The sequence below is a fragment of the Balearica regulorum genome, chromosome 2, assembly GCF_011004875.1.
Source record: "Balearica regulorum gibbericeps isolate bBalReg1 chromosome 2, bBalReg1.pri, whole genome shotgun sequence".
Lineage (NCBI taxonomy): Eukaryota > Metazoa > Chordata > Aves > Gruiformes > Gruidae > Balearica > Balearica regulorum.
The window spans coordinates 145,772,285-145,791,121 of NC_046185.1; the positions used below are offsets into that span (position 1 = coordinate 145,772,285).

At 38.0% G+C, this 18,837-nt stretch overlaps 1 protein-coding gene across 2 annotated transcripts in view; it reads left to right on the forward strand.

Annotated features, from left to right (window-relative positions):
- The window catches only part of STAM (signal transducing adaptor molecule), a 33,308-nt gene that overhangs the window by 6,944 nt on the left and 7,527 nt on the right, over positions 1 to 18,837 (forward strand). For both annotated transcript variants that reach the window (XM_075746305.1, XM_075746306.1), the window contains exons 2-10: positions 2,518 to 2,602; positions 11,328 to 11,403; positions 11,491 to 11,586; positions 12,130 to 12,276; positions 12,543 to 12,633; positions 14,482 to 14,674; positions 14,991 to 15,085; positions 16,349 to 16,437; positions 18,151 to 18,238. In XM_075746305.1, coding sequence (XP_075602420.1) covers positions 2,518 to 2,602; positions 11,328 to 11,403; positions 11,491 to 11,586; positions 12,130 to 12,276; positions 12,543 to 12,633; positions 14,482 to 14,674; positions 14,991 to 15,085; positions 16,349 to 16,437; positions 18,151 to 18,238 — 960 coding nt within the window. The remainder of the gene's footprint in view (positions 1 to 2,517; positions 2,603 to 11,327; positions 11,404 to 11,490; positions 11,587 to 12,129; positions 12,277 to 12,542; positions 12,634 to 14,481; positions 14,675 to 14,990; positions 15,086 to 16,348; positions 16,438 to 18,150; positions 18,239 to 18,837) is intronic.

Sequence of the window (18,837 nt, forward strand, 5' to 3'; positions counted from 1 at the left end):
AACATAGGAATTTTGTCAAACGTTCTTTGTTGCTCCTCTTCCTAGAGTGGTGAAAGGTGATAGTCACTCGCTAATGCTCTGACAGCGAGTCGCCTATTTTGTGGACAGTCAATGCCAGATAGTATACTGCTAACATTCACAGTATGTTGTTAACTTTTAACTGCCCTTGTTTGAGAGACAATTTATGTGAAACTCTAGAGGCAAACTTTTTTTCTCACATCTACAATTAATTTTATTATCCAGGGGAATTAATGGATGCTTGTTACTAGAGAATACAGAAAGTATGTAATGAAACTGGGTTTTGAACTGAAATTTTTTCAAACTGCATTTTTCTACTTTTTGGTTTGTAAAAGACATAACCAATTGTCATGCCATTTCTCTCTGATGACATTCTGAGGAAAGAAGGATCAATTGTTCCCAAAAGTACAGACAACCATCTGTTAAGTAGAATAATGGAAAAGGTCAAAGTTTCCATTGGATTTCTCAGCTCTGACTGCTGAAGGATGTGCTGACTGAAGTATGGCATTAGTTGTGAGTGAGGGGTGCATGTGGGCTCTGAGCTTGGTGGGAATTTATGACTCTGGAGAGCACCATGCAGACACACTTCAACACCTTCCCCCCCCATTTACTTGTATTTATAAGGTATCCTGAACTAAAGAACTGAAATTCTGGAGTGATGAAACAATGTTAATTGATAGAAGCAGAGTCCAGTCTCATTGCTCTGTTCTCATGTTTTGGCATTTTTGTTTGGCATGCTGAGTGGATTCTGCCATTATCGTGTTCCTCTCAATTTTTGCTTCACAGTTGACACGTTTCCTTTATGGACAAGAGTTAAAAATCAAGAATTTCTCTGATTGTTAGCTATACCGGTCCTAAGCATGATTTGGAACAATAGTAGACTGAAAAAAAAAGAAAGTGGTTGGTTGATCAGCTGATGTATCTTAGTGCTAGATGTTAGCATGGTGTCTACCCAGATTTTTTCATATTTTTGTTGATTATGATCAGGCTTTTTAATCAAATAAGTTTTCTGATTCAGTTTAGAGAGACAAGGCAGTGCTCTTTTACTTTATCTGAGAGAACATACAGAATTGTAACTAGCTTCCATTTAGGATTTCCCTATACTGCTTTGCTACTTTCCTTGCACCAGGCAGTACAACTGATGTGTTATCATTCCAGCTGTGTGTGAGAGTGTTTAATTTTTCCTCAGAAATACATTGAGATCACATAACCATAGAGCTTTGCTTTTCTGCATTTTTGTTCTGAATTAAGAAGCTAATTAACTGTAACCTGACTTCAATTTGTAGGACAGAGGAACTGATTCAAAAAGACAAGCCATCAACTTTGGGATGAATAATTCCTAGTAACTTTTGGAGATTAGATGTTTTGCTTTGTCTTTCTCTTCTCTGCAGTCTTGCAAGTGCTAATGCGGATAATGAATCTCCCCTGGCAGATAAGTTTTATAGGAAATCTTTGTTTCCTTTCATAAAACTAAGTAGTCTGAGACATTCCCTGAAGGATGGTACTCGTTGCTGAGGCGTGTTTTGTGGCTTAAGAGGTGAATATTAGATGAAGCAGAGATAGGAAGCAAAATTTGTGTCATATTCTGCACCCATTCTCTTTCTGTTTGGTGAATAATGGAAACTGCTTGTGCATTCCCTTGTGCTCTCCAGCCCTGATCTATCAGTGTTTAGATAATCTTCCATTCAGCTGCAGTGTAAGGCTGTTTCTTTTAACACTTTTTGTTTATTGTTACCCTCTGTGTACCTAAGCTTTTCTGAGGGAGAAATAGAGGGTCTTTTTTTTTTTTTTTTTTTTTTTTTCTTTAGTGGAATCTATTTCTTCTCCACTTACCCTCTCTATTTCTTCACTCTTCAGCAGGGACTGTTCTTGTCCTATTCAAAAGATTTGGAAGAAAAAGTTCCAGTGGCTTCTATGAGATTAGCTTTGGTTTAGCAGTTTCAGTAGCTGAAAAGAGACAGTGAAATGTATCATTCAAAGCAGATATGAGAATGGGGAGATAAAAGTTTAATGATTATTAATGAATTGTTGAATCCTCCTTGTTGAGTTGTAATACGTAAAAGGAAATGCAAGACACAGCAGTTTAGTGTCTGAGGAAGTGGTAAATGTAGTTGTATGTGACTCTGCAAACAGTGAACTAATGCTTTGGGTATTCATATCCTATTAAACTTTATAGTTCCAAATGGAACAAAAAAAATAAATCTGTTTGTGGCTATACTACTTTTGTCATATTCTGGGTATGTCTTTATTACGTGGGGAAAAAAACCCAAAATACATATTTGCTTATGAGTTTAAATTCATGACCACAAATGAACTTTCAAAAATTAAAAAGAATAAGGAATAATAGTTTTAATATATGAATTTATTAAATATAGGCATTTGTCATCCATTTAGCAATATACAAAGAGGTAATACTACAACATCTTTGTTGACAATTTTGTTAAATTCTTTTATATTTTTTTAAATTTTATTTTGATTTACTTATTCTTTATTCATCAGAGAAAGCAACCAGTGAGATGAACACTGCAGAGGACTGGGGCCTCATCTTAGACATCTGTGATAAAGTTGGGCAGTCACGCACAGGGTAAGTGACTTTAGAAATTCCTTCCCCAAACTTTTTAAATTTTGTTATTTCAGTCTCATAGTCAGATGAGAGGAATGAAATTTTTGTTATCTTGTATAGACTTCTGCAACAACTCAATTTAACTTAAATTTATTACAAGGAAAAGGAAAATGCATGGATTTTCTGCTCAAATATTTCACAATTCTTCCTTTGGAGATACTAGCTGATCTGTTAAAATTGGTGAAAAGCTGCTGTACAGCAAGTCCTAATGTCACAGAATAAACAAACTGATATGTTTTAGCAGTGTCACTGTAAACCCAGGAGACTTCATGAGGGATTTTTCTTACAGAATCATAATCTAGGTTGGAAATGACCTCCAGAGGTCATCTAGTCCAACCCCCCAGTTCAAAACAGGTCTAATTGGATCAGGTTGCTCAGGACCGTGTCGAATCTTGAATGCCTCCAAGGTCAGAGTTTCCACAGCCTCCATGGGCAACATGTTTCTGTATTTCAGTATTTAACTACCCTACAGTAAGTAAGTAAGTAAATAAATAATCCTTCAATCTGATTACAATTTCCCCTGTTCCAACTTGCCTGTTGCATCTTGTCCCATGACTGTGCAGCTCTGAGGAAGAGTCTAGCTGCGTCTTCTGTGTATTCTCTGATTAATTAGTTGTAGAAAGCAGTAAGATTCCCTTTTCGTCCACTCTTCTCAAAACTGAAAGCAGTTGTCCATCTTTCCTTGCATGCAACTCTCCTCTGACCATCCTGGCAGTCCTCCATTGGACTTACTACTGTGCATTGATATCCTTCTTGCACTGGGGAGCCCCAAACTGGATAAAGCACCCCAGATGCAATCTTACAAGTGCAGAACGGAGGGGAAGGATCACTTCTCTGGCCCTGTTGGCTGCGCTTACCACTTGTTTGACCCAGGATGCAGTTGGTTGTCTTTGCTGCCAGGCTGCACTGCTGACACCTGTCACCCAATAGGACCTGCAGATCCTTTCCTGCGGAGCTGCTGTTTAGGTCGTCAGCTCCTGGTCTTTGCTGGTGCAGACCATCCGAAATGCAACACCTTGCTCTTGCTCTGGTTGAACTTGATGAAGTTCTGGTCTGCCCATTTCTCCAGCCTGTCCAGGTTCCGCCCTGCCCTCCGGTATATTGATTGCTGCCCCCAATTTGCTGTTGTCAGCAAAGTTGCTGAGAGCGCACTGCCTCCCATCATTCAGGTTATTAGTGAAGACATTTAGCAGTGTTGGTTCCAGCAGAGATCCCTGAGGGACCCCACTCGTTACTGCCCACTAGCTGGAATTTGCACCGCTGGTGACAATTCTTTGAGCTTAGGAGGCCAGCCAGTTTTCCACCCACCTTATCATCCTTTTATCCAGCCCTTATTTCACCGGTTGGGTGATAAGGGGACTATATGAGGTTCAACTGTTCATTGAAACTTTTCTGAAATCAAAGTATAAAGCATCTGCTGCCCTTCCCTTGTCCTCACCACCAGACCACCAGTGTCTTTGTCACAGAAAGCAATGAGGTTCTGTGTTTCTTGCCCTTGTTTTGAGGAGCTATTCTCTGACGTCAGAACTTTGATAAATGTACATTTTGAACATGTGATATTAAATTAAGCACATCTTAATATGGGCTGCTAATGCTTCCATTATTGATTCTTTACTGAGTGCTCCCATAGGCTTTATGCATGCACTTGTTTTTTTGACATGAAAAGTTAAAGTATAATTTGAGTTAGCAAAGAAAAAATACAGTTTAAAGACATTATTTCGGTGTAGTGTTAGGCTTTGGAAATGTTTTAAATGCATGTTCTCCAAATAATTCCCTGTAACAATTCAGGTAAGGAATAGCCTCAAAAAAAGAGTTGTGCCATTGCTGCTGTTTAGTGAAAGGCTTTTCTGAGAATGACTTGGATTGCCTTGTAAGGCTGTGGGAAACGCTATGAGAAGCCAGACAGCAAATTCCCACCTGGGACCTTTGTTCCGAAAGGCTGGTTTGCAATTAAGCTTGTTCCTTGGGATTAGAGATGGTCTCTAGAGGGGTACTTGTAAACAGCATGGCATACCAAGACTTCTGTGCTGTTGTGTATAACTGTAGTTAAGAACTGTAGTTAAGATAACAGCTGGCAAGTTGTTAATATTTCGTATTAGTCTGTATATGTAAAACTGCATTTCTGCTCTTTGTGCATGTTGATGCTGAGCCTGTAACAATAACTATACTATTGAAGGCTTCAGGATTCTATGTAATCACTGAAAGCACTTCCACTGGCAAGATTTAGTCTCACAACTTAGCCTGAACAGTGCTCAAATGTGTGTAACTGTAAGAGACAGCTGCTTGGAAGTACAGACAAAGCTAGAGATCTTCTGGTAATGTGCAGCTAAATTTCTCTGGGACAGCTGGAATTTCTGTTATGATTTGTGGGGTTTGTTTGTTTGTTTTTGGGTTTTTGTGTTTGTGTTTGGTTGTTTGTTTTTGTTTTAAATAAAACAGTGGTTTTATCCTGGCTGTGACTTTAACCTTTGTAATACTTACCCTGCTTGTAATATGCTGCCAGCTGACTCATTGCTTAAATTCAGATTCTGTTAAAACTTGCTGATAGTGGGTTTTCTTTGTTTTAATGGATTATGTCATGCCATAGCAAAGTACAGCAAGACAAAGTTCCCTATTAAGTTTAAATCAGATATGCTACAGTGTTTGTATTTGAAATTCTCCTACAGTTTAAGTTCTTGTGGCAAGGATGCTAGTCTTAACTGGGATCTGCTTTAATCTTTGAAGCAATTCTGGTCCAATACAAGCTCTTACTGTTTTTTTGCAGAAGTTTAGATTATAAAATCTCTGCTCTATGAGCCATCTTTGTACCAGTCTGTAATCTCCATTGCATGCCTGCAGCATTTTAGATGTAGATTGTCTTACACCTGTGAAGCCATGGTAGACTATTCCTCATTAAGTGGCACTTTTTGTCCCATAGTGTTACATGACACATTGTCTCATTTAGGTTTGCCAACGACTTGTTTGCATCCAGAGTAATGTTGGAAACCTGATGTGCTACAAAGGTGCTACATTTTCTCTTAAGATAAATTAGTTACAGTTCAGTAACAGAATTGCTACTGTTAATTTTATATTGTAATACCTTGGTTACAGAGAATCACCAATAGCTAAAAATTTTCTTTCTTCCCTTAATCCAACCAACTAAAACAGGTTTTAACAAGCTAGAATTCTGCTGAATCTCTCTATTTTCTTTAGTTTTTTGTGAATTTAAAATTCTAATTGATTAGAGTTGATGCCAGAATTTTCATTGAAAATGCTGAAAGGACAGTAAATTCAGTAATATTTTTAATAATATGTAGTTTTTTACAATAGCGTAAATAAAGTATTGCCATCTGTAGTGTGGAATTAATGATACTTTCTACACGTTTTGTGTATCAGGTTCTTAAGGTGATGTAAAATTTGTCTAACTATGAGACAATCATGTTTCTTTAATCTCTAAATTTATTTTACGAAATCATACAGCTCAACAGTTGCATATTACGTTGTTTGCATCCCATTTTTTGGCAATATTGGTAGTTCAGTGAGCAAGTTGCCTTTCCAACATGGAAACATGATTAAACCAAAGGTTTAATAATTAGAGGCAATCTTTTTTTCTGGTTTTCTACAGCATTATTGAAAACTTGTTTATTGTAAAAACTTTTGTTGCATTTGACTGGCATTTTAAATCATCTGACTACAGGAAAGGTATAGATTTTTGATACTGTTGGTTTTCTGTAATGCAAATGCTTACACAACTGAATCATTAGTTTTTCAGCTTTGAGTAAAATAAGGTTATAAAATTTGAATGATTTATTAAGCAGAATAAAAGGGAAAATTAAAGGCCGCATATGGTGTATTTTAGCATGAAGCACCACCCCCTTCTCAGTCAGTTTATTGCTAGCTGGTTCATTTGTCTATTTCTGTTTGCATTTGGCTTTGAGATTCTTGTACCTTTTGTGTTAACTTAATGAGACATATCAGTCTTTATGTCTGCAACTATCACAATTTTAGTTTTTCTCCAGAAAAGTTACTTAATAAAAGTGATGGCTGAAAAAAAAATAATGAAGTCAGCAACTGTGAGAAGACACCAACGGTTGAGAAAACAGAAACGTTCGTTGCAGCATTCTCCAGTGGGGGTGGGGGTGGGTATTGAAAAATTGTCATTGAGAAATGGTTTGTCTATACTGCTGCTTGCCTAACTTTGTCCTGATTCCTCATGGATTAAGTCACTCCCTCAGTGAGTCAGTATTCTGGTTAGCTGGTTTTTCTTTGGTTGTTTTTGTGCCTGTTCATACCAGAGAGAATAGTAACGTTGCTTACTGGATAGTCTTCCAAACTAACTCCCCCCGCCCTGGTTACTCAATCTCAGTAGCGTTTTACGTAGTCATTGCAGTATATATCTAACAGGCTGATCAGGAAGCTCTTTGACTAGCTTGTTTCTAAAGGAGTAAGGAGGAAAATTGAGTCACCTGTGTAGTCATGAGCCCCACATTCAGCTACCTTAGATTGTAATGAACAGTAAATTCCTGAAAAGATATGACATATTTTGTGCAGAGTTGTATTTTAGATTCCAATTGCTGTTAATTTTGCCTTTGTTAAATAAAATACAATCAAATACATTATTCTTTACTTTTTAAAACTACAACTGAAATTTATTGTGAAATTTTTTTTGATGTATCAGTATATAATACCATAGCTTCTATTGTATCTTGCCCTATTTTCCCCTACTGATTTGTTATTCCCACTCTCTGTGCTGCCTCTGAAATTTTGATTATAGAATCATTGGAGCAGAACTGCAGCCCAATATTTGTGTAGCATGGTCTGGAGAGATGCCTAATAAATAGAATTCTATTCTTGTGGGGTGTGTGCCACTGATTTCTGCATAGTGTTTCTCATAATTTACAAACTAAATTGTATGATGAATTAATTTGAAGTAAAGATGTCTGGAATAAAAATTCATAGTCTATGTGACTAAACATTGTTCAGCCAGGATTATTTTTTTTTTCATGTAGATGTAATAAAAAGATTTTTTTAAACATTTGAGTATGTTAAAAAATTAACGCTCAAATATTGATTGTTTCTGTTAAATATATGAGTAAATAGATTTTTTTTTTTTAAGGCATTCTTATGAATTACTGAGGGGTTTCTTGTTGGGTTTTTTACCTTTTCAAAGTTGTACTTGACACATGTGGAAGATCATTTGGTTTTGAGGCTTTCTTTTACTTTATTACTTTTTAATACAACTTTGGATTCCTTAATAAAAAAATCCTAGGCTAATGGTCCTAGTCCTGAACTGCTAAGCTCTTGATCCTGCATCCTACCATTAGAAATACTGGCTTAACAATTAATGGACATGCACTTTTTTGTGCTTATGCTCATATTATGTTGATAGTCCTACTCATAAATTAATGTTTTAAAAAAGCAGTTATTTCTGGAAATATTAGCATGCATTCTTTCTCAATTAAAGTGAACATATGAGAAGTCTTGCATAATTAATAGATCACAGGCAGTTCTTGCCTTATAGCGTTCATTTGTAATAATTGGTTATATGAAGGTATACACTGAGTGATATGTAGTCTTGCTGTACGAAAGTTTTCTATAGTTAATACTAGTAAATATGAAGTGGACATTTCTGTAAAATGTAGACGCTTCCAGATATAGTATAGCCAAGCAGTGGTGTAGCTTGTACTTAAGTTTCATGTTAGCTCTTGGATATGAGTTCAATAGAATCACAGAATCACAGAATGGTTTGGATTGGAAGGGACCTTCAAGATCATCTAGTTCCAACCACTGCCCCGCCCCCCCCGCCCCCGGGCAGGGACACCCTCCACTAGACGAGGTTGCCCAAAGCCCCATCCAACCTTGCCTTGAACACTTCCAGGGATGGGGCATCCACAACTTTTCTGGGCAACCTGTTCCAGTGTCTCACCACCCTCACAGCAGAGAATTTCTTCCTAATATCTAATCTAAATCTACCTTCTTTCAGTTTAAAACCATTACCTCTCATCCTGTCACTCCACGCCCTTGTAACCAGTCCCTCTCCAGCTTTCCTGTAGGCCCCTTCAGGTACTGGAAGGCTGCTCTAAGGTCTCCCCAGAGCCTTCTCTTCTCCAGGTTGAACAAGCACAACTCTCTCAGCCTGTCTTCATAGGAGAGGTGCTCCAGCCCTCTGATCACCTTTGTGACCCTCCTCTGAACTCGCTGCAACAGCTCAATGTCTTTCTTGTCCTGGGGACCCCAGAGCTGGACACAGTACTCCAGGTGGGGTCTTGTGAGAGCTGAGTAGACAGGCAGAATCACCTCCCTTGACCTGCTGGTCACGCTTCTTTTGATGCAACCCAGGAATATGGTTGGCTTTCTGGGCTGCAAGTGCACATTGCCAGGTCATGTTGAGCTTCTTGTCCACCAACACCCCCAAGTCCCTCACCTCAGGACTGCTCTCAATCCATTCTCCTCCCAGGCTCTAGTTGCTTGGGATTGTGCCAACCCATGTGCAGGACCTTGCACTTGGCCTTATTGAACTTCATGCAGTTCACACGGGCCCACCTCTAAGGCCTGTCAAGGTCCTTCTGGATGACATCCCTTCCCTCCAGCGAGTCGACCACACCACACAGCTTGGTGTTGTTGGCAAACTTGCTGAGGGTGCACTAAATCCCACTGTCCGTGTCCCTGACAAAGATGTTAAACAGCATTGGTCCCAATACCGATCTGCTCCATGATCTTGCCAGGCACAGAGGTGAGACTGACTGGCCTGTAGTTCCCTGGATCTTCCTTTTTTCCCTTTTTAAAAATGGGGGTTATGTTTCCCCTTTTCCAGTCAGTGGGAACTTCACCGGAATGCTACGACTTCTCAGGTATGATGGATAGTGGCTTAGCAACTTCATCTGCCAGTTCCTTCAGGACCTGTGGGTGCATCTCATCAGGTCCTGTGGACTCATGCACCTTCTGATTCCTTAGATGGTCTTGAACCTGATCTTCCTTTACAGTGGGCAGTCCCTACCTTTGCCTTCTGTGACTTGGGCAGTGTGGCTAGAGCACTTGCCAGTGAAGACTGAAGCAAAAACCTCTCCTCAGCCTTCTCAATGTCCTGGGTTACCAGGTCTCTTGTTTCCTTCCAGAGAGGGCCTGCATTTTCCCTAGTCTACCTTTTATCACTCATATACCTATAGAAGCTTTTCTTGTTGCCCTTGACATCCCTGGCCAGGTTTACGTTGCCCAGGCTGCCTGCCCTTGCTTCTGCCCTCTGTAGGCTTCTTTTTTGTGTTTGAGTTTGTCCAGGAGCTCCTTGTTCATCTGTGCAGGCCTCCAGGCGTTTTTGCCTGATTTCCTCTTTGTTGGGATGCATCACTTGGAGGAGGTGATCCTTGAATACTAACCAGCTTTCTTGGGCCCCTCTTCCCTCCCAGGCTTTGTCCCATGGTAGTCTACCAAGCAGATCCCTGAAGAGGCCAAAGTCTGCTCTGCTGAAGTCCGAGGCAGTGAGCTTGCTGTGCACCCTCCTTACTGCCCTGAGGATCTTGAACTCCACTATTTCATGGTCACTGCAGCCAAGGCTGCCCTTGAACTTCACATTCCCCACCAGCCCCTCCTTGTTATGTTGGTGAGAACAAGGTCCAATATGGCACCTCTCCTTGATGGCTCCTATGTCACTTGGAGAAGGAAGTTATCATCAATGCATTCCAGGATTGCTTATGCCCTGCTGTGTTGTCCCTCCAACAGATATTGGGGTGGTTGAGACCCCTCATGAGGACCAGGGCTTGTGAACATGAGGCTGCTCCTATCTGTCCATAGAGGGCCTCATCTACTTGGTCTTGCTAGTTGGGTGGCCTGTAGCAGACCCCCACTATAATGTCCGCTGTCCCTGCCCTCCCTTTAATCCTGACCTGTAAGCTCTTGGTCAGCTCCTCATCCATCCCCAAATGGAGCTCCATGCACTCCAGCTGGTCACAGCTGGTCATTGACATAGAGGGCAACACCCCTCCTCCTCTCCCCCACCTGCCCTTCCTAAAGACCCTGAATCCTTCCATTCCAACATGTCTCCATGATGCCAGTAATATCACAGCCCTGCAGCTGTGTGCAAATCTCCAACTCTTCTTGTTTATTCCCCATGCTACATGCGTTTGCAGGAGACATTTCAGTTGAGCACCTGATGAAGCTGGCTGACTGGCTGGAGTGTGTGGAATTCCTTTGTGCTGCATTTCAGGTGCTCTCCCCCTGACCTGTGATCCTATTCCCAGCTCTGGGCATTTATTGCTGGCGCTGGCATCAAACTGGTAGGAGTGGGATGGACTGAGGTTCCCCTCCCCTGGCAACTTTAGTTTAAAGGCACAAATGTTCTTAGATGCGTATGCCAAATACAGAGGAGTAGGTGCACGGACTGCAAAGACTTGCAGTTCTCTAATTGTAAGGGATTTTATGTGTTTCTGGAGTATTTACAGTAATTCTCACTAACTACAAAAGGTAATGTAACTTAGAGGTTTTGAAAGAAACTAGCTAAGCAAGCTAGCAATCCTACAGATAGAAATGGCTATGATTGTTAGTAGTGTTGATGTATTTTTTTAATGTTGCACTTAAAAGCCACTAAATAATTTATTGACGATGTTTGGGAGAGCTTGCTCTCTGTTAATGGTGTCATGCATTGTCATGTGTGCAATAGGAAATGTTCATTCCGTTACATTTTTTAAAAACTGTCTTTTTTTTTTTTTTTCAGGCCTAAGGACTGTCTCCGTTCTATTATGAAGAGAGTGAACCATAAAGATCCCCATGTTGCTATGCAAGCATTAACAGTAGGTTCTTTTTAATGTAGTGCTTTTCATTCCTGAAAAGTTATATTGCAAAAAATCTTCTCTGGGTATTAATCCTTCTTTTTTTAGCTTCTAGGAGCATGTGTATCAAACTGTGGTAAAATCTTTCATTTAGAAGTCTGTTCAAGAGATTTTGCCAGTGAAGTAAGCAATGTGTTGAATAAGGTAATGTAGTACATTTGTTTGTACAATTCATAGAAAAGCTAAATCAGAGAATTGGGGTAATCTGAAAGCGGAATAGAATCTACTTTTGGAATACTGGAAATTTTGGGGGGGGGAAAGATACATGATTACTGGGAAGACTGTGGCTGTGAGAAAGAACTTCCTGAATTCCACTTCACACTACAGTTACTTATGTATTCCTTTCAGGGGAGGTGTGATGTGTTAATTTATAAATATGCAAATTAATTTTCACATTAAATAACAGCAATGAAACACAGACTACAGATGTGGTGAAAAGGAGATAATACAGGGCTTTTATATAACCTTGTTTTACTTTATTTTGGGCCTAGTACATATTGTACTAGTACAAACACAATGCTGGTGTACTATTCTCCCTTTCTAATAAAGATATCCCTTAGTGATACACTTGACTTCAAAATAAAATGTCTATATAGTTTATATTGACAGTAACATGAAATTATTTGAAATTAAGGAATTAAGAACAGATTTCTACATTATTTAACTAGTTTCTACCGTGCTTTGCAGGGTCATCCAAAAGTTTGTGAGAAGCTGAAAGCCCTTATGGTGGAATGGACTGATGAATTCAAGAATGACCCACAGCTTAGTTTAATATCTGCTATGATAAAAAATCTTAAGGAGCAAGGAGTTACTTTCCCAGCTATTGGTTCACAGGTATATTAAATTTGTGCTTGTTCTTAAAGAGTGTCACAAATTCTTTTTGTCCTCTGTTCTGTAGTTTACAGTTTGTAGTCTTGAATTCTATAATGTATTTGACAAACAAAATGAAATCTCTCTTGTCTTAATAAAACATTCCTCTGAGGCATGAAATGTTCTAATTTACTTTAGATTCTATATTGCAGATGAATACAAATCAAAACAGTGAACTTAATGCCATGTATTATGTTGAATTCATTTTTACATCTTTCACTTTTGGCTAGGCTGCTGAACAGGCAAAAGCAAGTCCAGCTCTAGTTGCCAAAGATCCTGGTACAGTAGCCAACAAAAAGGAAGAGGAGGATTTAGCTAAAGGTGAGTGTGTTTACTTGCTGACCTGATGAATATATTAGTAAATATCTAATAAAGAAGGAACAAATGTTTTGCTTCCTTCCTCTATGTGAATAGTATATTTATGAATTGTGGTTATGATTTCTATTCCTTTTGTTTTGTACCCTTCCTAGGGTGTTAGAGATTAAAACTATCCTATGGGTAAAAAATATGAAAATATCCTGGGTTTAATTTTTTTTTTCCCCTTGCCAAACTGAAACAACAGAGTAAAAGATTTGCAAAATCTCGTGTGAAGGACATGCTCCAATATGGAAATGTTTATTACAAGTTCTGGACTTGCATTTTCCTTCATCCTGGGGCAAGTGAAGCACATTCATTTGCAATATAAGCATTTGATAGAAGGAGCAAATAAGGATTATAGTATAAGTTGTATGCACAGTTGTATTCAGCATTTTGGGTATAACTTGGTATTACTTAAAACTTTTATTCCTTTGAATGCTGCTTCTGTACTATAAAGCTTTGATTGCTGTAAGTGTAAGTGGCTGTTAAATGTCTCACTGCAGTCCCTGTAAACAAAACTAGGTTGGTTTCTTTTGATTTACTGTTGTACTAAAGTATATTTAAAGGTCATTTAATGATCCTATACCAGACGTGTGAAGACTTATTCTTAGAGTGGATTGATCTTTGTGGTTTAGATACTGCTTCTTGAGGTCAAACTTCAGCAATCCAGAGACATCAAATGTTAGCCCTTGTGTGTGGCATGGCTTTCAGTATGCGTGAAGTTCGTGTGCTAGTAGTTGGTGGATGTTTGCAGTTTCTCATCTTTGACAGAATATTTTTTTTATTTAGCTATTATCTAATATAACATTGATTTATTTAAATTACCATTAGCCCATCTGTATATGTTACTAATGGTGATTTGGTTGACCCACCAAGGTCTCCTTTTCAAGGGATTTGTTTCTTAAAAGTTCAGATTCTGCATGGGTTCTCTAATGTTTGTTCCTTTGTTTTTTGTGTCCCATTCTGTCCCTTCTTAAACATGATCATTTTTTCCACAAACTTGGAGGAGTTTAATATGAGTGAAAACTTTCTGTTCAGTGAACCTTAATTGAAAATGACCAAGAAATGTAAAATTACTCAAGGAATGATAGGGAGGGAACAGGAATGGACAGAATTTTGCTTGTCTAAGGAAATTTTTTTTTCTTAATTATGAATTAAGGAGGCACTTATTTACTGTAAGGGTGACTGAGCACTGGTACAGATTGCCCAGGGAGGTTGTGGAGTCTCCATCCTTGGAGATATTCAAAAGCCGTCTGGACGTGATCCTTGGCAGCCAGCTCTAGGTGGCCCTGCTTGAGCAGGTGATTGGACAAGATGACCTCCAGAGGTGTCTTCAACTTCAACCAATCTGTGCGATTCTCTGATTTTCTTAATTCAGGCTAAAGACTCTAATCTAACAGAGGAACAATGTGTACCTGAACAGCTGTATCTTTTTAATGTTTCAAGCGATCTGGAAAAGTTGAACATCATGTGCGTGCTAGTAAGAATGTAAATATAAATACTTTACATCAGTTCAAGATGATAATATAATACTAAAAAATGGATGACTTCACTGAGTTATCGTGTTTGTGCTTAAGTGCTATTTATCCATCCTGTCCATGTTGAAAGCCTCAGTGAATCTATGGGCAGAATTGTGGTCTTCAGTTGTAAAACATCTTTTTGGTTTTTACCATTATTTCTAAGTGAAAGGCAGAAGTTGATTATGATGCAATAGGAATGGATTTATACTAAAAGTTTTCACAGAGTTAAATTTTCATATAATTCAACCCATTTTTATAGGGAATTTTCATGTCAATAACTCTTCTTTTGTAGCTATTGAACTGTCATTAAAAGAACAAAGGCAACAGCAAACAACACTTTCCAGTTTGTATCCGAGCACCTCAAGCCTTTTAACAAATCACAAACACGAGGGCCGAAAGGTTCGTGCAATCTATGATTTTGAGGCTGCTGAAGACAACGAATTAACTTTTAAAGCTGGAGAACTTATAACTATCCTTGATGACAGGTAATTTGTATAGAATACCTACTACAAGTATATTAGACTGTAAAAATCAGTGGAGAGTAGCTATGTAGAAGCATACATTGGAATACAATTGCAATAAAATATATTTACATATTAATACATTATTTAGTTACCTCCTAGATTTTTACATACAAATGTAGCTGCATAAAGATTCTTGCATAAAGATTTCTGTGTATATACAAATTGTATTTATGTACAAGTAATATAAATGCCTTGTAAAGTGCAATTCTTAGGTAAATTCCATGTGAGTATGGTTTTTTTTTTAATGTATAGGGTTTTTAATTATTTTTATCTTTAGTGATCCAAATTGGTGGAAAGGTGAAACTCATCAGGGTGTAGGATTGTTTCCATCTAATTTTGTAACAGCTGATCTCTCTGCTGAGCCAGAAATGAGTAAGTAATACTACATTTATGTATATATGTTAAGCCTTGCCAGGGCCCAAGGGATATTTCTGTAGCGATGTACTTTCCCTATTTCCTTTCCCTTGTGGTAGAGTTCAGTTGCAAGTTAATGTGATACTTGAAGTAAAACTGAAGAGCTCTTGCTATTATCTCAAAAACAACAGTCATATCTTTGTGTCAGACCACGGTTGCCTGAGTTGGCATCTGCTAAAAAATATGATGCTGCCTACTGCTGACTTGGTCAGTAACTTCCATGTAACAACTCCATTGACACCTAGATAAATGTAGGCATCAGCATTTTTTTTCCAAATTGCCTTTTTGCCTGGTTGCAATGGTACATATCTAATCAAGGAAAAACTGAAGGCCGGATGGGCGTCAGAGAGAGATTACCACTGTTCAAACAATTCAAGAAACCTACCTACTGTAGGTATGTATGTCTGCATAATGAAAGATTATTTTTTTTCTGCATACTGATTATCTTCTTGTATCTGTTTATATCAGTCTAACCTAATCTAAATATTTATTAAAAATACTAAATATTAGAGAAGGTCTTAAGATGCTAGAACTGATTTCTGTAAATCTGATGGGTTTGCAAGATTAATCTCCTGTGATCTCAATATGAGCGTGCCAAAGGTATGAGCAGCTCACCAGAATTACATGCTGTAGGAGTCATCTGTTCTATGTTAAGACTAACTGATAAGAGTAGTATGATAAGAGTAGTATTTGGCAGGTCTTTTGTTGTGGCCTCCCCTACAGAGGAGTGAGATGCTTCTGTATGTACTATTTGATGGAGAAGAAATAGCAAAATTTGAGAACGTTCAATTCTATGCTTTGCTCTGGAGAAAAGAAGACTCCAGTTTGTCATAGAGGATTTTACCAGTTTTTTTTTAAACTTGAATCATTAGCCCTATTTCTTCCAGTCGCTCTCTCTTCGCCTGTTTTCCTGATGACTTATAAGTATGTTACATGCAGGGAGGCTATGATGAAGAAGTTTACTTGCTAAAACATGTTTCTATTGACCTTTTGTGAGCTGATGTCATTTTTATGCAATTTACAGATTTGTTTATGGAAATTGTTTAAGTCTATGGAGATGTTTTTGTCCTTCAAAAGTCAACAAAATACTAATTTTTTTTAAATTTTCACAGTAGATGTTTCAAATGCAAAAAACTTAGGCAACACGCTAGCTCTATAGCCTTTATGTTGTTTTGCTTATTTTTATTTTATAAAATAAAATCTGTCTGTTTAATCTTACAGTGAAAGCTGAGAAGAAAACAGTGCAGTTCAGTGATGAAGTTCAAGTAGAGACAATAGAACCTGAGCCTGAACCAGTTTATATTGATGAAGTAAGTGTGATACGATTTTCAACTGCTGTTACATTTAAATATGTGACATTTAACCTTTTCATCCTGTACCTCAAAAACAATTTGAAACATCAGGAGAACATAATCAAAAGCTAATGGGAAGGGAAAGTTGATTTAATTTAAAAAAAAAAAAAAAATCTGCAGTATTCTGATTTGTTCATGTGTCTTGAAGTTCTTAGGAATTTCTGAAACTGAATTTGGAAACTGCATTCCATTTAGGGCACTACTCCAGGATTGTACAGCTGTTCACCTCCAAACTAAAAGCTTGGCTGGAGTGGCACATTTGCTTTCAAGTTTTGCTTTAAGTATTTCGGGATACATCAGAGATACCCATCTTGAGTACAGGCTTAGATTTATTTCCAGTATAACCACCACTGTCTTCCCCCAGTCTGAAAGATCTCCTTCCTTCTCTGAAAACTGTGACCTTTTTGTTGCTCTGTAAGTAATATTTAATGAGATTTGCACAATCTCAATGCAGTGATTCTGCAAGGTTCCCAGGGACTCTCAGCCTAGGATGTTTTTCCCTGCCTTTTTTTTTTTTTTTTTTCTCCTTTCTCTCCCAGGAGGTTTAAAACTGTTCTCTTCAGATTTTTTTGCTTTCTCTCTCATGACCTTCCATTTCTTTCTCAACTTGAGTTCTGCCATTGTTTTTTGAAATGAAAAATCAGTTACTGCCTTCCTAAAGTCCTATTTATCTCCTGCCTCAAATACTTTTCCTCCCAAGAATTATAAGTTACTTTGTAATCTGCTGAAATAGCTTATCTCAGGCCTGCCTCGAGGTGCCTTCCAGCTTTTGTCTTCTGTTATTCCACATTAGTTTACGTTTTAGTGTCTTATTTTGTTTTTAAAATTATCATAGTATAATTTTTAAGGGAGTAGTTCATTTGGCTTCTTTCTTCCTTTCCTGGGGTTAGGGAGGAAAAAACATGATTTTAGTTTCCACTTTGATACAAGCTGTGTAACTCTGACCTGCTAAGCTGAGTACTATCAAATAAATAGCCTTTAAAAGTGATTTTTAATCATTTACATATAATGTTTGGTTAAGCAATATAGTTCACTCCAAGACACTTTTCCAAGAGTTTATGCCTGTTAATTTTCTACCATTTTGCATTTTTATAAATGGGTTGCACTTAAACTGGTTAATCAAGGATGACTTATTCTGAAGTCAACCTTGTAACCCCTCCAAACATGATTTTAAAAAAATCCCTTTCATATATATTAGTAATGACATTGCTCATGTGCTGATAGGCCTCATACACTTAGAAAATGCAGGATAGTTTTTCAATGAATTTGGTTTGAAGTACCCATTTCTTATTAAAGTACTCTTTCAATGTATTCTGTCAAAACATTTGCACTGATCCCACTAGGTGGTAGTATTGCATATGTAATAACTAGAATTGAAAAATAGAAACTGCTCAGAAAATACTGTTTAGAAAGACTTTTAGGAATAAAGGGGTATTCTGCACATTCCACTTGTTACTACTAATAATTTTTACCATTTAGCTTTTCCTTGTTCAAGCATTTTCATTCCTGTAAAGTAGCACATCTGATTTGTATTTTCTTAAAGTTAGTCCAGATGATTTCCAGGTCCCAAGAGATCCAAATGGCTGTTGTAAATAGCTGCTTTAATGTACTATCCTGAAAGTGTTAATTCTCCCCCCCACATACGCCCTAAATACATAATTTGTGTTCTAGGATAAAATGGATCAACTGTTGCAGATGTTGCAAAGTGCAGATCCATCTGATGACCAGCCAGACCTCCCAGAATTGCTTCATCTTGAGGGTAAGAAAATCTCATAAGTCTTTTTGTTGTTGTTTTCCTCTCTAGTAATTACCTATATCAAAACAAATTGAAACTAAGGTGAAACTGCTTCAGCTTCATGTGCACACCACAGGCATGCCTGAGAAAAGTGCCTGAGCTGTAATTATCTTCTCACTTCCTCTTTCCCACATCTAAGAGAAGGAAGTGCAAAATTTTAAATTAAACCAAGCCCACTTCTCTCTTAAGGAAACTGTATTCCATACTCTTTTCCTTTTCAAGACCCAGGAATACTTAATTCAGTCTTATTCATCCATGGTTTTTTCCTCCATGGAGTAGCACAGCATGAGCTGCAAAAGGACTGTAAGGAAAATTGTATGAGAGGAAGCAGAAATACTACTGAGGCTTAGAATAGACCTGTGGGTCTCCCACATGCTTTTCACTTGCATGTGTATTTCTATAGGACTTTAATATTAGCAAATACCTTATAGAGTGCTACAAATTACAGTAGTCCTTTAGATTCAAATTATTCAGACTACCTCTTCAAAGAGGCATTATAGACCATTCTATCTGGGTTACAGATACAGAAAAAAAATTTGGAGGGGGACTTTGGAGAAGAAAGT